The sequence below is a fragment of the Charadrius vociferus genome, unplaced genomic scaffold (assembly GCF_000708025.1).
Source record: "Charadrius vociferus isolate BGI_N301 unplaced genomic scaffold, ASM70802v2 scaffold101, whole genome shotgun sequence".
Classification (NCBI taxonomy): Eukaryota; Metazoa; Chordata; class Aves; order Charadriiformes; family Charadriidae; genus Charadrius; species Charadrius vociferus.
Genome location: NW_009646941.1, coordinates 2,208,895 through 2,235,007, shown reverse-complemented (window position 1 = coordinate 2,235,007; position 26,113 = coordinate 2,208,895). Strand labels below are relative to the sequence as shown.

Genomic DNA, 26,113 nt, shown 5'->3' with positions numbered 1-26,113 from the left:
ACTTAGAAACTTGTGCCAGCCAGTATAAGTTGGATTCTGTCCAGCTGAACACGAAGATCTCACTTGGCTTGTTGGAAAGCCATATAAGAAAAACAGTTTTAGAAATAAATTTGTCCAGCTTGTGCTAAACATTTCTGGATAGTAAATGCTTGAAGAGAGGCCAGTTGACATGTCTGAAAAAAGATCAAAATTTTTTCAAGTCTCCCTTCCTTAGATAGCAAATCAGAGATATGTTTTTTAGCAGGCTCCAAGTTGCTGGAAAGTAAGGTTCTAAGTAATTGGAAATTTGTATTTAATTGCTATCTAAGTGATTAACTGGCTAGGAAGAGTTCACCTTGAAATATTTATTTACGATTTCTGCAAAATGACTTTTCCACACCTGAAAATATGATAGAATCATAGAATAACTGCAGAGTATCTGTAGTCCATCCTCCTGCTTTTTTTTTGCAGGGTCCTCTGTGAGATTGGACCAAGCTGCCCAGAGCTTTGTCCAGTAAAATCTTGAAAACCTCCAAGCATGGAGACTTCACAGCCTCAATGGGTGGACTGTTCCAATGTCTGAATGCCATCACAGTGGAGTTATTTTTTCCTTATATTGACTCTAAAATTCTCGAGATTCAATTTATGCCTGTTCCTTGTAGTCCTTCTGCCTTGCTCCCACCTGGCTCTGTCTCCTGCATGGCCTTTGGGGGGCTGCTGTCATGTCGCCCCCCAAGACCATCTCATCTCCAGGCTGAAGAAGCCCTGGTCCCTCAACCTTTCCTCACAGGACAAGTCCTTTGGTCATGACCACGCTGATTGCCCTCCCCTGAACTTGCTTCACTGTATTCATATCTTTCTTGTGTTGTGTAGCTTGAAACTGGACTCAGTATTCCAGAAAATAACTGACTGTAATACAGTTTTTGAGAAAGAATGCACTTGCCAAGAAGATGAGACACCTAAATATTTAGGTAACAAACTTCATAAATCTGCCTTGTGACAAACGTCATCACAGAAACTCTCTATAGATGACTTTTTTCTGCCTGCATATAAAGGTACAGGACCATAGCATTCTTGTCCTTCTAATTTTACCTGGCTTTGAAAGCCACAGCATGTGGCTATCACTCTGCTGCTTTAGAACAATTTACAATAGAGCTTGCTTCTCCAGATATAGCGGAAGAGTTGATAACTGAGGATTTCTTTGTTCCCTAATCTAGATAGAGGAGCAAAGGCAGAAAGCTCATTTGATTTGTATCAATGTCAAAGCCAAGTCCAAGGTCATGAGTTCTTGATGTCTGTGCTTTGCTTTTGAGTCACTGGACCACACCTAAATTCCTCATGGTGTACATTTAAGAGCTGAATATTATCTTATGCCTCATTAAGGGCACAAAAATGTGGGTTACTGCTGAAAATTCCAGGTATGTTTGGCAGAGCCAGCTTAAGCACAGCGAAACACATTGAAGGCAAGCTGCCCAGTCTCAGGTTCTGCCAGGGGGCTGGAGAATGGATGAAATGTATAGTTGGCACTTTGTGGGAACTGGGAGGGACATGGAGGAGCAGTTTTCAGCTCTCCCTGTTCAACTTCAGTAATTAGTTGCTCTGATATCAGAATGATAATCTCTAACAAAGTCTTATTTTATCATTCCTTTAGTACTATCTCTTTATAGATACTTGTGGTTTCATTCTGAAAAGCTATTTGTTTTATTGTGCCTGCCTATAGGGCTGGGTGGATCATCTGTCTTAGTTCTGTTTTAGGGACTGATCGAAGTTATCAGAGCTACAACATAACCAAAATACTTGAGATAAAATTCTCTGCTTGTACCTTCTGTAATGAAACATAAATCAAGCTTTATTTTTTTTTAGCTGGTTTATATAACCTTTCTTCCCCTATTGCTCCTTCTTACATTTCAGAATATGGTATTGCAGAGCACACTTCTGTCAGAAGGCCACATACATATGTGTGTGTATACCGTTGCAAATGTGGCTATGATAATTTTTGGTCTCATACATTTTTATTTTTTAGGATATGAACACCTTCAGAATGACCATGGAGTGATAGTTGATTACAATACCTCAGACCCACTAATACGCTGGGATTCCTATGAAAATATGAGCCCTGATGGGGAAGGTGAGTAATTCGGTCACATGAGACCAAGACAAAACCTTTTGCAACTGTGCCAGAGCTTTTGAAAGGGAGGAAGAAGAGCTCATTTGCTTGAACCTAATGCCACTTCATTGATGTGTTAAGTAGCTGTTTACCCTTCCCTGTTTGGCTTTAGTGGATCTAATGGAAAGAAAGCTATAGCAGTTGTTCAAGAGACATTCTTGTTAATGCACTGTCTTGGACTGAGATGCAACTGTTGACACAAGCTACTTTATTATTTGTAAATTTGCTTAATTTTTTTTTTTTTTTTGGTTCTAAAGATTCTAGTTGGAATCCCAATACAGAATTTTAAGAACAACAAAATGATGTGGTGAGTTTGTAGCCTTCAGTACTTACTTTCTTACCTGGAGTGTTGCAGGAGGTGCACTAGGCTGTAAAGTTATGCATAAGGATATGCAAAGGATGTGCATATATGCATATTTCCCCTCATAAATTTAGCTGCTTCTGAATTGCCCTTTTATTTCTTAGATTTTTCTTCTGTAATCTGCTGATACATGCAGAAGATTAAAGCCTCCAGTAGCTGCCTTCAGATTCTGACTCCAGTGTGGGTGCTTTCCTGATGCATTGCTTGAGTGAATGTTGTGCTTTTAATGGATATAGTTTTCTTGTAAGGACTCAGAATGTCATGCCTGTGTCTGCACAACTTAGTGCACATGCAAGCCTGACACTGTTGCAAGTAAAAACATGAGAAAAGCTATTGAATGGATGCCAAAGTTCTTGTTTTTACAACTCTCCTGTTATGAAATGAGAAGTGGAGCTAGGATACCTAATTAGCCACTCTCTAGGCTCAGTTTCCATTGATTTTTATAGTCTGAACTCAGCATTGACCATCTAATGACTACGTGAGTGAGGGTTTTAAGGGAAGAGGTGTACTGGGAACTTGACTTTTTTTCCACTGCATCACTATTGTACAGGAGTATTTCCTAATCCGCAGCAGACCCCAATCTGCAGAAAACTAGGGGAAAATAGAGGGTGGGAACAGAGCAGCCATTTGGCACCATTATGTGGGGCAGGTAGAGCACTCCACAGGAATTCATCAGAGGTTTTATAGTTGAATAAGACTGTGCAGTGTTTCTTAAAAGGAGCAACACCAGAGATACTTGAGTCTTGGCTGAAAAAAGATGTCTCAATTTCTACCCAGGATGTTTCCATATAACTTTCTTTTTTTCCCTGCATCCTTTTCCCCCTCCTTTGTATATACATAGCCCTCAGTAAGCAATACATTGATGTCAAACATTTTTTAATTGCTAAGATTGATTGGATAGATGGATTTGAACTTCCCATCCTCGTGCCTTGCATTTCAGGTAACTACATCAGTACAGGAATTTGAAAGCAGAGATAAATGTGTAGGCAGCACACAGTTGGAAGATACAGAACAGTATGCTGCTCATGTCTTGTAGAAGACATGATCACAGGCCATTCACAAGTGCAATTAGCTTGTTTCCTGTTTTCCCACAGGAATTTCAATAGGAATAACATGAGATATGAATGTGATGGATGATTCCTGTGTTACAGTTATGCACCTTTTTGTTAATTTCAAAAATGTATGCCTATGAAATTCCAGATCAAGGTGGCCAGGAAGGCTACAGCAGAAATCTGTGAAGTGAAGAGGATTTGCTTTGTTAGATATATGTGTGTGGAATCGCTATTTCCAAGCTGATATGTTAAAATGGAAAATTAGAAGTGAACAAGAAAGCAGTATGTCTGTTTTGAAGTTCTACACCTATTTGGCCATGTTACCAAAAGAACAAAAGGTGAAAGGACAAGATAAAAGAAAAATGTACCCGAAGTATCTTGGTTTGTTGGCAGACAGAAGCAATTGTCTTTTAAATTATCTTGAACCCTTTGATGGTAATAAGGTTGTGTATATTTGTGTAGAATACAGCCAAGCTGTGGACAATTTGCTCTGGATGTAGTTCCTTATCTGTCATTCTTAATAGTGTAGGAATTTTGACAATTGGAAAGCAATAAATGATTTGAGTTTCTTCTCATAAATAACTATTTCTCTTCAGATCCTTTGGGAAGCATCTCTTGTATATTGCACTAATGGTCCTCCATAATAGACTAAAGATTTTATTAGGTTTCTTGAGCAGCATGTTAGCACAGAGACTGCTGTTACACTGATTTAAAAGTATGCAGTTAAATGTAGGATTTGGAACCACAAAAATCAGGTGGTCTTCCCACTGCCATGTAGAAGTCTGAGACAGTTGCCATTGGTTTTCTTGTGGTTTTAAAGTCATGGTTCTCATCAAGTCTTGTGCACGTTTTGTTAGCAGGAAGGAACAGAAATGACTTCTGATGTTGCAGAGTACTCTTTTTTTTTTTTTTTTTTTTTTTTTGCCTTAAAGCGTCACTTACCATACAATAGATATGTATGGATTTACAAAAGGTTGCTCATTTGCTGCAAATAGCAAGTTGACCACAAAGATACACCACCCGTGGCCATAAATGAGTAGTATCTTCTATTATATCAAGTGATTTAAATGTGTCCCAATTCCTCTTGATAATCATGTTTTTCATCTTATAACTTGAATATTGTAGCTCACAGACTTTCAGCTGCACTTCACTGTCTGTCTTTCTTTTGATTTGTAAGGTTATATGTGTCTCCTTTATATTTAGACTGATTTTGGGATTGGGATTGTTCATGATAATATTTTGGGAGTAGTTTGAAGTGAATTGATGGACTAAACTAATGTGGGTTTAGTAGCTATTGTTATCATTAAAAACTAGTAAAAACAATTACTGCTTGTAATTATAGCATTTGGGGCAGGGAGAGGGGGAGTCATCATAAATGAGGATGAAGTATTTTCTATAGGAACAGAAAGCTGAAAGAAACAAGTGATCCCTTACCCCTTCCCACTCCCTGAAAAACTTTGTATGCTTTACACTTACTAATATTTCTTTCTCTTAGATACTAAATGACAACTAGTTCTCAAAAAAAACCTCCCCCTCTGATCAAGAGGGAAGAGGTAAATGGAAAAGGTTTGACTTGTCTTTTGTTCAGTTGGGTTTATTTGTGGTTTTGGTGTGTGGGTTTTGGTTGTTTGTTTTTTTTCTTCTTTCATTTTTTTTTAGTTCTCAATCGTAATTTTCAGGATTATCACTTGGTACAGTGAGTAAGAGATACAATTGTTAAATGAAACACTTCCCTCCTGCGGAACATGCAAGTCTCCTTTTGTATGGGAACCATCAGTTTGTCTGGAACACACTAGCGGATCCTGGTACAAGCCTGGATTTGGAGGTGTTCTGAAAATAAAATCAGAGATATTGAAATAAAAACTAAATGTATTGCCAAAGAGCAGAAACTCATTTTGATGGAGAATATCAATAACTGGAAGAAAAGATGACTGCTTTTGTTCCTTTTGCATTACTTTATCTCGGGTTTATTCTAAGTATCGTGGTAGCACACTAAGATTATTCCAGTGAGACAATGAGTCTGCCATGAATGAACAACTCTGTCTTAAGACGATGACCGTGGCATGTGTGTGACTGTGATGCTGTACTGCCATTTGTGTGTGCAGCATTCAGTCAAGATACGGGATTTTTTTTTGTTTTGGTTTGTGGGTTGGTTTTTTTTTTCCATAAAGAAAACTGGTGAGCATCAAAGGTTATAGTTGGACAAAATAGAATTTGGTTTAGCTTGCATTCAGTGGATTGGCAACAGAAATGCACCTGGTTCTTGTTCAGTGTTCCATTTTAAGACATTTCACTTATTTTAACAACCAGTGAATCCCTCTGCACTTGCCTGTCTGCCAGCTGTACAATCTGTGAAAAGAAAATAACGCACACATGTTAGAAATTGCTTAAAATGACAAGAGAAGGACTTTCAGCTCGGCAGGAACTTGACTATCCTCAACAGAACCTTACTGTTTGTTTCCTGGCAAAGTGGGTTTGCTTGCTTAACAGTGTTTGATAATTAGAAAAGAAACAACTTTGGAAACAAAAGGATGTTTTTAATTCAGGCCAAATAGGGTAGGGCTGAGTGAATCCAAATTCCTGTATCTTGAAAGTGTTGCTTTACAAATTTTCTAGCCTTTTGTAACTGTGATCAACACCAATTAGTCAAAAATTGCCAAATATTTATAAACTGGTTTGCTCCTGCTCTTTTTCTTTTCATAAAGGAAAGTATCTGAGAAGTGTCTCCAGGCAGGCAATAACCAACATTCCGGTATGCACCCATGTCATGTGATTAGATGGGACTTTTATTGAAATTTTTTCTTCTCTTCAACCCAAAGTAAATAGCTATTCAATAGGGAGGTGCCCTCTCATGTATTTAAACACTTGTTTTCCCAGAGGGCCCCTTCAGTATTGCAAAACTCAAGGGCTGAGGCAAAACTGCTTGGCTTTTGTACCTTAACAGGAATGCAGATGCCTACCAAAGAAAACAGCAGGTTTGATGCCATTTCTTGTGAGTGAAGCTGAAGGATAAATTGATAGTGAATAAATGGTAATTCCAGCTTTTAGTCACCAGCTGGATGCAGTATTCTTTGAGACAAAGAGAGATCTGTTAGAAGGTAGGGATGAAAAGGTGTCCTGCAACAATTTCCCCTCTTTTTATTTGATGGTAAAAATAGAAACATCTATAGAAAATAGAAAAAATTACCCGATAAAATGCTGCCAGCTTGAAACTGTGTCTGAAATGCCTTGGAGTGTCTGCCTTAAGTTTCCTCAGAGAAAATCAATTAATGTCTCCTATTTCTTGATGTTTAGTATGGTCTTTTATATATATCTCTCAAATTTAAATCTGGCTAGTCATCTTAATCATGAGGCTTGCAATGAGTCGGACATAAAGTAATATAAAATGGTTTCTTTTCTATGTCAGCAATATTGAGTGCAAACAAAGGTTTACAAGGTTTCATTTCTATTTGTGCAGTAATAGGTAATTCTCTCATTCCTCCTTCTTTAATAAAGCATTGATTGTAACACTACTGTGGCTTAAGTATGTTTTAGCTCATTATGTTGGGGTCTAAATGTAAGTTCATGCAGGTGTTTTCAAGATTGTGCTTGATTAGCTAAGATTGTTCTGGGCTGTAATCTCCCATGTCAGTGTTTTGGGGGTTTTATTAACCAAAAAAACCACTATTAGAGTATTTTGGATAGGTGAGTTAGGAGATGACAGTTAAGTGCAGTTGGGCCAGACTTTCAAAGGATTTACTGATTCAAAGTGACTTTTTTTTTTCCGCTCATTTTTAAAGAGTATCTCAAGATACACTGAACACCTTTTTGAAAGTCTTGAGTGTTAAGTGCTAAGCTGAGCTCCAGAACTTGGCCTGTCAAGTTCTGTTGAAAAATATTTTTTTCCTTTTACCCAAGCATGTAAGTGTAACAATAAGGCAGTGAATGAAGTGAGGAATTATGTGCATTGGGACATTGATTTTGCTAGGTACCATTTGTCAATTCTGCTGAGTTTAAATTTATCTCAAATAAAACTAGCCCCCCCACCCCCCCAATGGTGTTAGAGAGGGACGGTTATACCTAAGATAAACATTGAAAGTCTTATGTCTGAAACGAAGAACAGATTAGAAGCAGGTCTCCTAGGCATTTACCCTAGGCCCCTGTTTTTTTCCATTAGCCTCCTGCCTCTGACTGCCTGTACTTCCGTTTCTCTTTCTTGTGAATTCCTTTGCCCTTAATTCTTTGTCAGCCCCTATTTATATATTCTCCTGTAGCTTCTCTGCCTTTCATTCTGTGAAGGTTGGTTGGGCACACTTGCCTCCACACCTCCCCACTGGCTATCAGTGTCTTTAACAGCCCACGGGTTTATTTTGAAACCTGGCGAGGGATGTCAAGGCCAACAGGAAGGGTTTCTTTAAGTATATAGGAGATAAAAGGAAAACTAGGGAAAATGTGGGCCCGTTGTTGAATGAGACAGGTGCTGTGGTGACAGATGATGCAGAGAAGGTGGAGTTGCTAAATGCCGTCTGTGCTTCTGTCTTCACTGTTTGGGCCAGTCCTCGGGAGACCCAGACTTTGCAGGTAACAGAGAAAGTCTGGGCAAAGCAAGACTATCCCTTGGTTGACGAGGAGCACGTTAAAGATCAGTTAGATAAACTGGATATACACAAATCCATGGGCCCTGATGGGATGCACCCTCGTGTGCTGAGGGAGCTGGGGGAAGTAATTGCTGGGCCTCTCTCCATCATCTTTGAAAGGTCCTGGAGGACAGGTGAGGTGCCTGAGGACTGGAGGATAGCCAATGTCACTCCAGTCTTCAAAAAGGGCAAGAAGGATGACCCGGGAAACTACAGGCCGGTCAGCCTCACCTCCATCCCTGGAAAGATGATGGAGCAGCTTGTTCTGGGAGTCATCTCAAAGCACCTGGATGAAAAGAAGATTATCAGAAGTAGTCAACATGGATTCACCAAGGGGAAGTCATGTCTGACTAATCTGATAGCCTTCTATGATGAAGTGACTGGATGGGTGGATGAAGGGAGGGCAGTGGATGTTGTCTACCTTGACTTTGGCAAGGCTTTCGACATTGTCTCCCACATCATCCTCACAGGAAAGCTTAGGAAGTGTGGGTTAGATGAATGGACAGTGAGGTGGATTGAGAACTGGCTTACAGATAGAGCTCAGAGGGTTGTGGTTAGTGGCGCAGAGTCTAGTTGGAGGTTAGTAACAAGTGGTGTCCCTCAGGGGTCAGTACTGGGCCCAGTCTTGTTCAACATATTCATTGATGATCTGGATGAAGGGATGGAGTGTACCATCAGCAAGTTTGATGATGACACAAAACTGGGAGGAGTGGCTGACACGCCCGAAGGCTGTGCCGCCATACAGCGAGACCTGGACAGGCTGGAGAGGTGGCCAGAGAGAAACCTGATGAAATTCAACAAGGGTAAGTGTAGGGTGCTGCATCTGGGGAGGAATAACCCCATCCACCAGTACAGGTTGGGGGCTGACCTCCTGGAGAGCAGCTCTGTGGAGAGGGACCTGGGAGTCCTGGTGGACAACAGGATGACCATGAGCCAGCAATGTGCCCTGGCGGCCAAGAAGGCGAATGGCATCCTGGGGTGCATCAAGAAGAGTGTGGCCAGCAGGTCGAGGGAGGTCATCCTCCCCCTCAACTCTGCCCTGGTGAGGCCGCATCTGGAGGACTGCATCCAGTTCTGGGCTCCCCAGTTCAAGAAGGACAGAGAACTGCTGGAGAGGGGCCAGCAAAGGGCAACGAAGATGATTAGGGGATTGGAACATCTCTCATATGGAGAAAGGCTTAGGGACTCGGGTCTCTTTAGTCTAGAGAAAAGAAGATTGAGGGGGGATCTTATTAATACATACAAATACTTAAAGGGAGGATGCCAGGGGGATGGGAGCAGTCTTTTTTCAGTGGCGCCCAGTGATAGGACGAGGGGTAATGGGCATAAACTTGAACATAGGAAGTTCCATCTTAACATGAGAAGGAACTTCTTTACTTTGAGGGTAGTGGAGCACTGGAACAGGCTGCCCAGAGAGGTGGTGGAGTCTCCCACTCTGGAGACATTCAAACCCCGCCTGGACGCTGTCCTGTGTAACGTGCTGTAGGTGACCCTGCTCTGGCAGGGGGGGTGGACTAGATGATCTCCAGAGGTCCCTTCCAACCCTAACCATTCTGTGATTCTGTGATTCGAAGCACAGGTTGCACATATCAGATACTGTCAAAGCTACTGCAGAGCTATTATTTGCTTTCAAAAGATGAATTTTAAATGTCCTCCAGCTGATTTCTGTCCTGTCTCAGTAATAGGCGGTGTTGTTACCCCAAGGATGTTAGTAACTAGACCTTTGTCAAAGGCTTTTATTGCACTTCCAGACCCAAAGACCACTGGGAAAAATTTGAGTGGTTTAATAGATATTTATGGCTGTTTATGGTACATTCAGATACCTTTTGCAGTTTGATTTTTTTAGAAGACTGCGCAAAAGACCTCTCTCTTCAGCACAGGAGGATTCAGACAGTAGAAACTCGGAGGAAGGTAACACATGACTGGCTAGCATTCTCTCCTCCTTCCCATATTCTCTATGTTTTGCCCAAAGGCCATTATCTTAGGGCCACGTAACACTGCTTTTTTTAAGGAAGTCTTTCTTCACCCAGTTTATTTGGGTTCCTGAGCAGGCTTCCATTTCCCTTTTAGCATGTGCCTGTTTCTTAAGTCATGTCAACTGCAGTCTATGGTTGCTAATATTGTTAATTTAAACACTAATGACCAAATTAATATCTCCTTCCATGTACAGATACCACAGGAGAAGTTTCTTCACCCGATCTTACAATCTGCTTAATGGCTTAGGTTGAATAAAGAGTTCTGAAAGGCAAACCTCTGCTACAGGTGTGTGTTTCTTCCCTGCACCTGCTTCCTGAACAACTCTTCCTCGCTCTTGTGGAGGCAATAGGGCATCCCACCTGTTAGCTTCATTAGACAAGCAAAAATAACCTTCATGATGGTGTAGGTATTGGATAACTTTTCTCCTGTAGCACCTTACTTGCTTGGGAGTAAAATTAGCATGGCAGCATCAGAGATAGAAAGTGTAACTGGAAGAAACAAACCAAAATGCCACAGTGAAAATTAGGATTTGGTGCTTGTTCTGTGCCTTTCTTGAGAAAGAGAAGCAATTAAGTCCCCTCTCTGTGCCTGCACCCAAGTCCTCATACGCTGTGCATCGTGCTTTCTATGTGAGTGTTCAGTCCAGTAACCAATGAAAATGTGAATAGAGGGCTTCATCAGTCATGGTGCCATTTGCACATGACGTAAGAGGTCATGCTGTCTCTTAGATGAATGCATGTGCATGAATGAACTCGGGATTCATGATACCAAATTCATGATAATCCCTAAATGGTAATCTCTGGGAAGACTTAGAAAACAAAAGATAGACTTCAGCGTGAAAGTGGTTGGAGTTTCTTGGGTTTTTTAGCCCACCATGAAGCAAATAGCAATCCTTTTTCTGGTAAATCCCTGAAGTAATCAGATTGTTCTGAGGGACTGTTCATGGGTTTGGGTGTAATTACTGCTCATTTTGCTGGTTGTGCACCTAGCCTTTTTTGACTAGATTAATTTTCAATGACTTAGTCCTCCTGGTCCTGCTTCAGAGTTTCAGCTAGCCACTACACCACTCCGTTCATAACAAGACTGATGATTTTGTGGTGTGGTATTCACCCTTCTTTCCCCATTGGCAAGCCTGTTCTGTTCATTAAAAAGGCCTGATGAGTTTCTGCTTACAGCTTGTGCAAAGTGTTGTTTTGTTATGGCGGTGCTTTGGTCAGGAAGGCTTGATTCTATAATAAGTGTTGGTTTTTGAAGGAGGGCTCTTCCAGCAAATTGGGCATGTGTTACTTCTGGAATTATCCTTGAACTGTCTGTTATGTTGTGAGTCTGGCAGGCTGGCTGATGAACATACATGTTAGTTTCTGCCATGAAATACGTAGAGAAGGTACTGAAGAGGACAGTTCCTGGAAAGGTTTCTGCAGCAACCATCTTCTGCAAATAGCGGTTCTCTTTAGCGAACCATAGGAAGATAAATAGAGAATTTTTTTCCCCCTTGCATGTGTTTCCAAAGTGGTGGTAATACTTGCAAAACCACTTTGTATATGTGCTGGTGGTTTTTTTTTCTTGACTTTGGAAAAGAGCAGAATGAAAGAGTAGCCCTCCTGAGGAGAAGGACTTAAGGTGTTGGCTGATGAGAAGCTCAACATGAGCTGGCAATGTGGGCTTGCAGCCCAAAAAGCCAACCACATCCAGGGCTGCATCAAAAGAAGTGTGGCCAGCAGGTCGAAGGAGGTGATTCTGCCCCTCTACTCCCCTCTCGAGAGACCCCACCTGAAGTCCTGCATCCAGCTTTGGAGTCCTCAGCACAACAAGGACACGGACCTGTTGGAGAGAGTCCGGAGGAGGGCAACCGAGACGATCAGAGGGCTGGAGCATCTCTCCTATGAGGACAGGCTGAGAGAGTTGGGGTTGTTCAGCTTGGAGAAGAGAAGGCTCCCGGGAAACGTTATAGCAGCCTTCCAGTATCAAAAGGGGACCTACAAGGAAGCTGGAGAGGGACTTTTTACAGGGGCTTGTAGTGATAGGATGAGGGGGAATGGCTTCACTCTGGAAGAGAGGAGATTTAGGTTAGAGGGGAGGTGTCCCTGCCTATGGCAGGGGGGTTGGAACTCGATGATCTTTAAGGTCCCTTCCAACCTAAACCGTTCTATGATTCGGTGTAATCATTCGTGTTTTTCTGCTGTTTCACATTTAATAAGCATAACTAATTTTTGCTGGAAGCCTAACAGGATAGTAAAAGAAAAGCTGTGACTTAGGTGAATGTGCTGTTCCAGCTGTAAGGAGGAATAATCGTGAATTCTGAACCTCAGTATTTGGAGTGTACATTTGCAAATTAATGGAGTGTTCCTGAAGATGGGCTTTGTTTTTGAAAGGAATCAAAGGAAATAGTTTCATGTAGTTCAGTGACTTTGTAATGCCCTTAAGCTTTACTTTATGTTTTGTACTTGTGGAGATGTTTCTGTACAATGACGTTTTAGTTATTCTTTTGCTAGTTATTGAAGGACCAAGCTACTTCAAGTTAAGTCTGTGCTTAAATGACTGAGAAAAGTTTGCAGAAGTAGAATCAAACCGACACAATAGATACTAGCTCCTGTATATCAGGGTTACAGTAATAAATATGTCATATCATTCTCTGTACTTTGGATCATGACACAAGTATTATTTTCTTTGGATCCCAGGTGAGCAAAAGTGGGACAATCCATTACAGTAGTATTCTAAGAGCGAGTCTGTGCTCGCTGTCTCTGCTTGTGTTCCATGGTGGCTGAGCTAGAAGCTTCTGGTCTAGAAGCTGTGCTTTGTGAAGCAGTTTTTTCTTGCTGCAGAGTACTTGTAAAATCATCGAAGTACAAATGTGATCCTTCTGAATAGCGAGGAAATATACATTGGTATTAGCACAGCATCAAGATTCTGTAGGGTCTTGGATGCCCTCTCCTTTGCTTCTCAAAAATTTCAATGTTTAAAGAGCTTAGGTGAACCTGAGGGTCATGAATGTTAGCATTTTGCTAACAGCAACCCCCTCAGTTGGTTTCTTTTCAGAGTGTTTATTCACTTTTTGCTTTTGTGGATACATGCCTTGTTTCCTTCAGCCTCCTTTATTTTTCTGTTAGAGTCAGGGACTTGAGAAGCACAGCAAACCAAACAGCTTCCTGATGACTTAGCTACTGCTATTTCATGTTGGAAAACTAGTTCTTTAATATGGAATGCGTATATTAACATCAGCGTTTGGTTGGATGTCTTGAATAGTCAGGGGAAGGAAAAACAGTGGTAGAAGATGACTTCATAACTTCTTCCTTTCTTCCTAGTCCTTTCTGTTAGCCTCAAATTGTAATTCTCTGAAAATTCTCTAGAAATGTTTTAAGGGATTGCCTAATGAATGTTTATGAACCTGGAATTGATCTTGCAGCTTTGGACCCATTTACCAAATCAGGACCTACTTTTTATACGACAGTTTGAGAGCCACACTAAATGGAGTTTTATGTCTTCAAGTTGTAGTAAGCACCACAACTGGGCAATGCAAAGGTCTAAGATGATACGGATTCACAATGGTGATCCATACCTTTTTCCCAAAAGTTTTGATCAGTTCATTGTGATCAGTTCATTTGCTCTGCCCTGAGCCAGACCAGTTATCATCTGTACTCACTACAGTTAGCATAAAAGCTTTGTAGAGGTATATATTGTAGCCTAGTTTACAGATTTTGAATGTCCCATACCTGAACTGCACCAGACTGGCACACCCAGTCCTCAGATGTGGGAATGTGGACGCAGCCAGAAGGACTCCGGTATTGCAAAGGGTGATGTGTCCCAGAAAGCCTGGAACTGGTAACAGAGGAAGCATCAGCAGAACTGGTTGAGTGATACAGTTTGAGAACAGCTCTCTGAACACATCCATGGATAGGTTTAAGGTGTAGTTGTACAGTGCTTGCTTGAGTTCCCAAAGCATTCTTGCTATGATTGTGTGGAGCACCACCACTAAGGCTATCTAGAACAGTAGCGTTTCAGCAGCATGGTGATCTGTCTGAATGAATCAGGTAAACTATCCATAGGATAAGTTAATTTATGCAGAGCTGCTATTACCTTGTCCAGGTTTCTTCTGGTAAGCTAACCTAGTGCAGGTTGTCGGTGTTGAGCCACAATCTCTGTTCAAGCATGCTGAGAGCTAGTGGTCCAACATCACTAGCATGCACATGCAATACAGGTTTATGAAGGAACTGAAGCAAGAGATACAGTTGGGGTTTTTTCCTCACAGAGAATCAAAACACAGTGAGACCAAAACTAAATTTGCATCTCAAGTGAGACTCATCTGTTTGCGTCAAGAGTTTTGAATGTACCTTTTTGTTTCTTTTCATATCTTCAAGGAAGATGCTGGAAGTTTCCAGCCTACAAGCAATCCTGCATGGTCCCAGAGGAGAGAGACATTTCTCTGGTTCTGGGAAAATACTGCTGGCATTGTGTGTTTTGTGTCTTTTGTCAGAGTCCTGAGTGGTTTCATGTGCAGCCATTTACTAATTTCCAAGAACAGCAACACTTGAACAGAAAATTGTGGACTTTCTGAATGAGGTTTGAACCTAACTTCTAACTCTTTCATAAGCAATGAACATGTAGATGTTTTTTGTGGATACGAGAGCCACTTTTATCCTTTGTTCAACTGAGAAATTGTTAAAAGTGTTGACAGTGCCTGAAATAGAAAATCAGTGTTGTCCAGGGGCATGGCTGGTGTACATTTGTAATGACGTGTAGAACAAAAGTTTGTGAGCTGCCATGGGTTGAGATACAGCTGTTATTGAAGGAGGAACTGACAGGCTCACTCCACCTAGTTTGAGCTGTTTCATTCCAGAGACAGAGAAGGAGTCAAAGCCTGCTGGGGTTTGGGAGCTTGCAAGCAGAAGCTGCTATGTAAAAATAAGTGTTATCACTGCAGGACTTCCAGAAAACTTTTCTTGCCTGAGAACTCCAGTAATATGCAAATTCTTGAAGACGTGGTTGAGAGTGTCTGACCTGATTGTTCAGTGTGGAAGAACAACGCTTTCTAAAAGCTGTTTATTTTAGAGAAAAGACATTAAAAGCAAGCAATCATAAGTGTGTGGCTAAATGATCTGGGAGCTGAAACTCACAATTTGGATATTGAAACAGACTGAGAAAAGAAACCCTGTAAGGAAAAAGCTTGTAGACTGAATTACCTTTTCAGCCAACACATTTCCACTCCTTCTTTGCTCCAGGAGTTCAGATTTCATTGAACCTGATTGTCCCCTCAGGCTCCTCCCTCGTGTTTACATTTTCATTTGCTTTTTCTGGCTGATACAAGTCTCATGCTTCTTTAGCGAGACCATTTACCTCCAGGAGCAGGAACAGCAACCACGGCTGAAACAGCAGGAGTAGAGACATTTCTTGCCTTTTTGAACTGGGGTTTTTGCCCTAACTCTGGCTTTGCTCTGTGCAGGGTTTTGCTTAGAGAATATTAGTTAATTTAAATGAGCCAAAGATTGACTATTGCAGGAAGTTCCTCATCGTGCCTAGTAAAGAGGTAAGAAGCTTTGTTGTGGTTCAAGAGCTGGAAATACGAACCATGCGTATTTCTGTGTGTATTTTATAGGAATTATGTATGGGAAGAGTTTGTGAGGAATGAGGGCCTGTGTTTGTTAGGGAGGGAGAAAGAAAAAGACAAGCACACATAAAAAGATTTAACTTTGAAGGAATGCAGCTCTGGACTTGTCCAGGTTTGCCTGAAGGTAGAAATATTTATTTATGAGGTTGAAAAAAAAGAATCCAGATCTCCTGTAATGTTTCCTGCTGCAACATGAACAAGGGTACAGTGTGCAAAGGTTTGTGTATTTGCAACCTTCTTTTCATTCAGGTGGACTGGGTCAGAACGGCTCCAGCTGAATTTGTGGTATATGTGTTTACCTAGCTGGCTTGCATTTGTATGTGTTTTCACAAGTGGTGAATGGACAGGGGGTAGCTGTGGGGACAAGTCAAAAGGCTGAAAGACTGAAACCTCTTTTTAACTCACAAGCCTGCCTCTGGGTATTTGGATTTCAAGGAGGCAAGTGCCAGGAAACACAGGCTTGGAAGGAAGCCACTGAATTTGGTATGTGTTGGTATTTCAGGTCCTAATTTTTATACAAGTTGCTCTTTGTGTATTAGGTATGAGAGTGAAGATACGCACATACCCTTTGCTCCGAGTCTTTCGTTTATAAGAGAGTCCCTGATATTGGGAGGGGTGTGTGTGTGTGTGTGTGTGTAATTCACATTCAGTGTGGGAAGTTTGTCAGGCTTCAGCCTGGGCAGCTCAGGGAGTTGGAACAGTTCCTGGGAAGAGGATCAGGCTGAGAGAAAGTGGGCCCCTTTGGTTTAGTTAACTAAATTCCGGCAGTACTTAGGTCTCCACCGTTGTGAATTTCCCTTGGTTTTTGACAGCTGTGTGACTCCCACATTTTATGGTATTGCTTCCTTGGAAAAAATGAGAGCGGGGATTGAGTTGTGCAGTGGTAATGGTATTCTGCAGTATCATTAGCAAGGTGCACAGAATAAAATTTTGCCTTCCTAGTATGTTTATGCATTTTCTTCTGTCAAAAATGTTCTCTGCCTGTGTGAATAGCTTCAGGTTTGCAATTAAGTTGGTTATCACTTTTTTGGGGAAAACATGGATGAAGACAAGAGTAAAGTGAAATCTGAAAGTCTTAGTGCAGAGGTAATCCAAAATTACGATTTAGAAAAATGTAGTAATACGAGAAGAACTTCAAAACCTTGTATTTTGAAGGTTTATGGTATTTGAATAGTGCATATATAGAGAGCTGATACATATAAAATAGTGTACATATATGTATTTTATATGTATGTATACACATAAGTAAAAATCTAAATCTTGTATTTCTTTTGACTGCATGTTCTCTACCATGATATCATTGAACCTTTGGAGACAGATTTGTGGTGGTTGTTTCCATTTAAAATAAGTCATATCTAAGTATTCTCTGGGTTAGTCTGGCTCAGAAACATATCTCAGGCTATCCAGTATAATATTTCAGTAAAATCACTGATGTATGCATGTGCTCTATAAATGCTGACTCTGTCAATAAAGTGTGATAGCATATATTTAATTCCTCCCTGGCAAAAATGCTATATTTTAAAATAAAATTGCAATTTTTACCTTGTACAGCATTTCACATTCCTTTTAAAACAAGTTAGGAGGGAAAACATTCTAGGTAGAGTTGTTTGGTTTTTTTTACCTCAGCTAAGTTGTATTCTTTCTGCTGGACTTGCAGTGACAAATCTTACACAAGTCTGAGGTAAAAGTAAAGTCCTAATGCTCTTTTGTGTCACACACCAATTTTTTTTTTTTAATTGTTACTGAGTAATTACATGTAAGTGCTTATCATATTAAAAAAAAAACCAAAACAACAAAATTTAATCTAAGAATTATTTCCTACAACTGTGCAAATTCAAAAATAATTTTAATTTGTTTTGTGCAATATCCATTGTGTTTTCATAATCAGGAACTGCAAACTTAAATACCCAGACTCCTTAGGAGAAGCTGGCTTTTTGTTTAGCTCTGAGTCTCGTTCTTTCTCATCTGTTCATAATGCAGAATGATAATTTTTTGGTGACTATTTGAGGTTTCTAAAAAGGCAGCTGCCTACTAGAGCAAAACAGTCTAGTTGTAAATAAGTTGTTTTATCCCCCACAATCATAGTTGTTTCCTTGTGAAGTCTAACAATATTGTATTGATCTTTAAGTTCACAGCCAGAAGTCAGTGGGTCCCAAATGTTTGTATTTCTCACTTTACTTGTAGACAGATAACATAATGTGACTCCTCCAGTTCTAGCACAGATATCAAAAGTAGTGTCTGTTAGGCTCACCATCTTACTTGTGACCAGTGCAACTTCTGTTTGGGGAGCCACTGCTTTGAGAAATTGCCTTAGGGGTTTTTGAAGCTTGGCAGTGGACCAGACTTTCAGGTAAAGATACTTAAGTAGGACATCTCGATCCCACGCTTTACTGATTACATTTTCCTTGTGCATCTTAAATGGCTTTTTTATATAGCCAGGGGTTCACTTTAAATGGTCCGTGCAGGACTGGGAATCCCGGTAAATTGTGTTTGCTCATTTAGTCGAGTTCTTGGTTCTCCTCTCATGTATATGCATTTCATTCCAATTTAGATAATCTACTTTTATCAGATAATAATCATAGAATGATTTAGGTTGGAAGAGACCTTAAAGATCATCGGGTTCCAACCCTTCTGCCATGGGCAACGACACTTCCCACCTGGACCAGGTTGCTCAAAGCCCTGTCCAACCTGGCCTTGAATGCTTCCAGGGATGGGGCATCCACAGCTTTCCTGGGCAACCTGTTCCAGTGCCTCACCACCCTCATAGTGAAAAATTTCTTCCTAATCTCTAACCTAAATCTCCTCTCTTCCAGAGTGAAGCCATTCCCCCTCATCCTATCACTCACTACATGCCCTTGTAAAAAGTCCCTCTCCAGCTTCCTTGTAGGCCCCCTTTTGATACTGGAAGGCTGCTATAACGTTTCCCTGGAGCCTTCTCTTCTCCAAGCTGAACAACCCCAACTCTCTCAGCCTGTCCTCATAGGAGAGGTGCTCCAGCCCTCTGATCATCTCGGTTGCCCTCCTCCGGACTCTCTCCAACAGGTCCGTGTCCTTGTTGTGCTGAGGACTCCAAAGCTGGATGCAGGACTTCAGGTGGGGTCTCTCGAGAGGGGAGTAGAGGGGCAGAATCACCTCCTTCGACCTGCTGGCCACACTTCTTTTGATGCAGCCCTGGATGCAGTTGGCCTTTTGGGCTGCAAGAGCACATTGCCAGCTCATGTTAAGCTTCTCATCAACCAACACCCCCAAGTCCCTCTCCTCAGGAGGGCTGTCCTCAATCCATTCTCCACGCAGTGTGTATTTGTGCTTGGGATCGCCCCAGCCCTCGTGCAGGACCTTGCACTTGTGCTTGTTGAACTTCATGAGGTTTGCTTGGGCCCACCTCTCCAGCCCGTCCAGGTCCCTCTGGATGGCATCCCTTCCCTCCAGTGTGTCGACTGCTCCACACAGCTTGGTGTCATCAGCAAACTTGTCCCACTGTCCGTGTCACCAACAAAGATGTTAAACAGTACTGGTCACAGTACCAGTCCCTGAGGAACACCACTTGTCACTGCTTGTCACTTGGACATGGAGCTGTTGACTCCAACTCTTTGAGTGCGACTGTCCAGCCAACTCCTTGTGCACTGAGTGGTCCATCGGTCAAATCCATGTCTCCCCAATTTAGAGACCGTGATGTTGTGCAGAACAGTGTCAAATGTTTTGCGTTAATCCAGGTAGATGACATCTGTTGCTCTCCGCTTATCCACCAATGCTGTAATGTTGTCGTAGAAGGACACCAAATTTGTCAGGCAGGATTTGCCTTTAATGAAGCCATGTTGGCTGCCACCAATCACATTGTTATTTTCTGTGTGCCTTAGCAGAGTTTCCAGGAGGATCTGTTCTGTGATCTTGCCAGGCATGGATGTGAGACTGACTGGCCTTCTTTTTTTCCCTTTTTAAAAATGGGGCTTATGTTTCCCCTTTTCCAGTCTTTGGGAACTTCACCAGACTGCCATGACTTCTCAAATATGATGGCTAGTGGCTTAGCAACTTCATCTGCCAGTTCCCTCAGGACCCGTGGATGCATCTCATCAGGTCCCATGGACTTGTGCACCCTCAGGTTGTTCAGCTGGTCTTGAACCTGGTGTTACACAGTGGGTGTTTTTTCTTTCTCCCAGTCCCTGCCTTTGCCTTCTGCAACTTGGGCAGTGTGGCTGTAGCCCTTACCAGGGCAGACTGAGGCAAAAAAGTTGTTGAGTATCTTGGCCTTCTCCATGTCCTGCGTGACCGGGTCTGCCATGTCCTTCTGGAGTGGGCCCACATTTTCCCTAGTCTTCCTTTTGTCACTGATATACCAATGGAAGGTTTCCTTGTTGCCCTTGATGTCCCTGGCCAGATTTAATTCGATCTGGGCTTCAGCTTTCCTAACCTGATCCCTGGCTGCTCGGACAATTTCTCTGTATTCCTCCCAGGCTACCTGTCCTTGTTTCCACCCTCTGTAGGCTTCCTTTTTCTGTTTGAGATTGTGCAGGAGCTCCTTGTTAATCCACGTAGGCCTCCTGGCATTTTTGCCTGACTTCATCTGTGTTGCGATGCATCACTCCTGAGCTTGGAGGAGGGTGTCCTTGAATACTGACCAGCTTTCTTGGGTCCCTCTTCCCTCCAGGGCTTTATCCCGTTATACCCTACCAAGTAGATCCCTGAAGAGGCTAAAGTCTGGTCACCTGACGTCCAGGGTAGCAAACTTGCTGTCCACTCTTCTTGCTGCCCTAAGGATCTTAAACTCCACAATTTCATGATCACTGTAGCCAAGGCTACCCTTGAGTGTGACGTTCCCCACCAGCCCCTCCTTGCTGGTGAGAACAAGGTGCAGCATGGCACCTGTCTTTGTTGGTTCCTCTATCACTTGGAGAGGGAAGTTATCATCGACACATTCCAGGAACCTCCTGGATTGCTTATGCCCTGCTGTGTTGTCTTTCCAACTGATATCAGGGTGGCTGAAGTTCCCCATGAGGACCGGGGCTTGTGAACGTGAGGCTGCTCTAGTCTGTCTATAGAGGGCCTCATCTGCTTGGTCTGCCTGGTCAGGTGGCCTTTAGTGGGTTCCCACTGTAACATCACGTGTCCCTGCCCTCCTTTTAATCCTGGTCCATAATCTCTTGGTCGGCTCCTCATCCATCCCCAGGCAGAGTTCCATGCACTCCAGCTTGTCATTGACGTAGAGGGCAACACCCCCTCCTCGTGCCCGGTGTATAAAGTTTTTCAAGCTATTAGTTTCTTTAACTGTGAAGTTCTTCTTAATAAGTGGTGTACCTAGGCTTGTTGTCTCGGTTTATGAACATGGTTAGGCTGACACTGAGTAAGATAGTACTCACGTCCACAGCTGTTCAGGCTTTTTAATCCGCATTCTGCATACCAGCAATCTTGAAGTATGAATGCCACAAAACCTAGTTGCCAGTTTTATGGTGCTGAAATATTTCAGAGATGCTAGTGTCCAGACACCCCTTCTGTCATTGTGTTCAGTTCTGACAGGGTTGTGTGTGTTTATTAGCACATGTAGTAATTGGGAAACCCATACATCTTAGAGTCATCAGTTGCTTATACGAAGTGGTTCTAGTCATCTTAAGAGAATCTCAAATTTCAGGGATTTTATTTTTAACAGGGACCATACTGTAGCAAAAGCATGGTTACTACTGCTGAAGCTTCAGATCAGATTTACTGGGTTTCCCCATAAAAATGAGATGTTGCCATATACAGACTCATGAACATACCTAGACTCATGTGTGCAAGCTTTCCTCTCCTGGCCATGAACCTTTCAGTCTCTTTAAGTTTGCTGCAGCTATTCTAACCAAGTTTTGTGTTGGGCCATCCTGATCCAAACCCCATGAGAAGTCCCAGAAAGACTCTAGTTGTTCCCAGTAGTGTCTCTATCAATCAGGCTTCTAATGAGTACAGATGCCATTCTTCAGAGTAGTAGAGATCTATACTTCTAAGTATTTTCTGAAAGCTCTGCTTGCAAAAAAGACATTTTCATTCATGTACATGACAGGTTAGGGGAGGGAGAAATTCCTGTAGCAAAATTTTTCTTCCTTTCATCTGATTTACTTGTCTAAAACATTCCTACATCCTTCCTTGATGCTTGCCAGTTAATGCTAACTATTCAGAGAAACATGAAACTTTTTACAATCTCTTCTTAGTGTTCACTATGAACCACAGTTCAGATTAAAACTGGGATTTTAGTAATTAATTAAAAGCCTTGGCCAGCAATGGGATCATTTGAGAGTTCACTAAACTTCTACGTTTATTAGAAAAAGATGCTTTTAAATTTACTTAAAAGACATCTCAGGATCCTGAAGTAGTTTAAGTCCAAACTTAGTACAGATATGTAAATGCAGTATGAAGCGGAACAGTCTCTAAGAAATGTAAATTGTTCAGAATTTGAAAAAACAAAACAGCCCCCAACAAACTCCTGAATATTGGGAAGCTGGTGTATCTGATCCAAAGTCCAAAAGAAGCACCCAGGTGATCTAGTTTGCATACTTAATAGGTAAACAGGAAACAAAGATCATAAGCAACGAAACCCGTCCCTCTTCTGCTGAAAACTGTTGTACTAATTCTTAACACATACCAAATTTATGTGTAGAGATATTCTATAGATGTTTTAAAAACTTTCTAGAAGAGCTTTCTTTGTTTCAAATGGAAACAAAGAGGGGAGTTGAACAATTCTTGAGATTTATAATCCACTTATGTGACTGTAGGTTTGTTGTTTGTATTTCATTTTCTGTTGGTTTTCTTTTTCCAAATGAAATTGGATAATTCTAAGTAGAGATGCTACTGGTAAGCTGAACTCTTGTCTCCTCGTCAGAACAGAAGCTGTACGCTTCACAGCTGGAAGACCTCCAAATGGTTTGTGGTTACTCAGCACTCTGGGCAACATGCAGAATAAATTTGATAGTTTTCTATTAGTGGAAGAAGTACTGAGCAGAGTTATCTCTGAACCTTACAGAGTGCACATGTGCAAGCCCCTCAGGTCAGTGGTCCACTGGCAGTCTGTCCATCTTGTCTGTACTTTTTTTGCTGTGCTTGGATGACACTGCATGATGGTACAGGGAGGGAAATGAACAGAGGTTTTCCATTGCTTCCATGGTTGTACTTGAGAATTTTACAGATTTTGTACTTAACGTTTCTGTGTGGTGAGCCAAGTCTGCATGGTAGAATGTTCCATCTGGTGTGAGTTAGTTATGGCTGACCAGCATGTTTGAAGGATTTGCAGCACTGTGCCTAGTTTGGGCTAACACAAAAGTCAGACAGGAAGACATCTTAATGGTTCAAGTGCCTTAGTCTTGTATTTACTTAACTGTGTTCCAGTTCAAGTCTATTTTGTGTCAGGATATTCAGCTATTCAAAACAAAGCAGTTTTGTATTGTTTTCTAGTTTATAAACTCAAAACTAAGCACACAGAAAAGAAAAAAATGTCACCTAATAGTTACTCTTAGTGTGTGTGGGGGGGTTAATTTTTGCAATTTATTGTGATAACTGTATTAAATAATTCCACATGAAGCATCAAGTGCGCTTCATTGTCCTAGCAGTAGTGAGAGCTTATGAGAAATCACAGCATGAAGGAATCTGAGAAACTGTCAGTTGGCTGTATTTTGCTTAAGATACACTATTTTTTTTTCATAAATACTGGTTTTAAATATCTGTACACAGACATTCAACCTCATGCATAGCAGTTCTTTTCAGCATGGGATTTACACATCATAAACTTCAGCAGGCTTCTAACAGTTTACCTATAGAGAAGTTCTACAGCAAAGGGAATTGCTTTCTTTTTTCCCTAGCCTCATGACTTACTCTGAAAAGGAGTATTTTGGTCTTTTGCGTGTGCTGTTTTTAAAATCAACATCAGCCAAGTAATAGTACCTAGTCCTTAAAAAGTAAAAAGTTGTTCTTTAATTATTAGCTAAAATCTAGTGACCTATCATATAACCTCTGACATGAAAGTATTTTAACTGGGGGAAACTTGGCAGTGTGTTCCATAATGAAGGCTTTTTCCAACCAGACCACTGTTCTTGCCATTATAAACTGATGAATTCATTGCCATTGTGGGTACAATTTCTGAATAATGCTTTTTCTAAAATGGTATTGCCTAGAAAAGCTTTGTAGTTTGGAAGCTGGATGATCATGATGCCATTTTAATTTTATTTTGAAAATATGTGGTAGAGTTGATGTTGAAATGCATTGGGCTTTCCATGGCTCTTTGATTCTGGAACTGCCACAGATGTAGACTAAGCTGTTGGTTACCTTTGACAAAAATCTGCCTGTTCCTAAATCGTAATGATCTAATTTTCTTATTATCAAACAATTCTCAAACTATGGGTAGGAAAAGTTACTCGGAAACAACTTCTTAATTTAAATGTTTTGGTAAATGAGCATTAAATCTTTTGAAAATAGAACCACTAGCTTTACTTTCTTGGTTTGGCGGACAGTAGAAATATTTACTCCTAGAGTTTTCATAAGAAACAGAGTTAATTGTATTCATTTTCAGCACTGGTTAAGAGCCTAGTAGCCACAATCTACCTCAGGTTGGTCTAACCTGTGTGATGTGTGTGGGAGTGGGAGTGGGACAAACCAGACCAATAAAGGATTGTAAGAATGTGCCTCCCACGACTTCATTTCTTCTCCGTGATCTATAATGTCAAGGGGAGCTTTAAAAGCCCTGACAGGCAGTGGTAGTAAAAAGTGGTTTGGATAAAATAAGCTGGATTCAAATAAACTCTTGAGCTTTTAAAGTGTTCCAGAGGAAATCACTGTATTCGGTGTTCTGCGGTTTTATCCATTGCCAGTGTTGGTAGTACTGAGATAACATGGAAGAGATTATTCTTGCAGTAGTATTTGTAACTCAAATTGATTTTTTACTTCCTGATTGTATATCAAAATCTGCTAAAGTTTGTGGGGTTTTTCTGGGAAGCAGAAAGAGATTTGTTTCAACAACTTTAATTACCCATTTTGTATGTATTTCATATTTGTTATTGTTGAGTATATACTTTATGTGATTCCTGTTAGTAGTAAAGCATAATATCTAAAATATTACATATGTGATAAAACATGTACAGGTATGTACATAGGAGACAATTCTAAGGCTGAGATTTTAGTCTCTAACTTATGATTCTCTTGACTTTCTACTGTATGTTTTGCATTGATTTTTGGTGGTGTTGTTAGTTATTGAAAAGAAGTAATTAAGATTGGCTGGTGGCTGCAGCATGAAAGAAAATCAGTATGTCAGATTAAAACGTATAGGATGTATTCCTCGAGATAGCAAAAAGCATCAGGGTTCATGGATGCCAGTAATGGTTCTGGGATCAAAAGCAAGGTAGTCACTTCAGTGAAGCCCTCCACTAGAGTTCATTAGTTCTGTGATAAGGTAAAATTTGGCTCACCCAGTTCTTCTGTGCATAGCTGATGTCAGTGGAAGCGTGCTAAGTTGTGCTCATGCAACTGAAAATAGGAATTTGTCTGTTCTTAAACCCAGCCTTAATAAACTTAGGAGATGCATTTTCCTGCCAAATTTTTGTATTTTCTAAAGATGTTCTAAACAGAAAGGAAAATTCTAGCCCATATTTATGATGAATGGTTATTCATAAACTTTAGTTGAGTGAGTACCTCAAAGATCAGAAAAAAAGTTAGGTTCTTCTCATCATTGATGAGGAAGGAGTTATATTCTGACTTTTAAGGGATTATGGCCTTGCTTATTAAAATTGAAACATGAAATGCATACCAGATCCTCCACACGTGTAGAAATTTCCTAGTCTAACATTTCCTATGGATTCCTTTGTGAAGAGGCCTTACGTATATTCTACGGACTGCAGCTCTGATTGAAAGCCTGTTTCTACTTTGCACCACCAAGAAAAGGAGTAACTGATTCTTCATAGTGTAGTTAAATCATCAAGTAGAAATGGATGAACTGGTAATTGCATGATATATGTTCAAGGCAAGTATTGCTGGTAGGTTCCTACCATTCTTGCTCTGAACGGAATGCATGGTAGCTGCCTCTCAAATTTCTAGCACTGTAATAGTGTAATTCTTCAAATTAGTATGAAGAGTTTGTGGAGCCATAAACGTGCATTCAAAACAGCATAAAAAGAGAGAACTATATTTGATCTTGAGCTATGAATGGCATATTACGTTTTCATCAAGAAAACTGTTATAAATTGAAATGTGAAATAAAAGAAGATAATGCCATTGGTTGACACTGTATTTGTAGAGGCAATTAAGTTTTGCAGAAACAGTTACATTAGTATTTAGCAGTACTTCTGTCATGTGGTACACCACCAGTCAAAGCCCTTATGTAATGCCTTGTCCTTTTCTTTCCTGTTCCCTGTT

The 26,113-nt window shown here is 41.0% G+C and overlaps 1 protein-coding gene across 1 annotated transcript in view; it reads left to right on the top strand.

Annotated features, from left to right (window-relative positions):
- TNS3 (tensin 3) overlaps positions 1-26,113 on the top strand; it is a 136,019-nt gene that overhangs the window by 23,729 nt on the left and 86,177 nt on the right. The window contains exon 11 of the mRNA XM_009895046.1: positions 2,003-2,107. Within this exon, the coding sequence (XP_009893348.1) occupies positions 2,003-2,107 (105 nt within the window). The remainder of the gene's footprint in view (positions 1-2,002; positions 2,108-26,113) is intronic.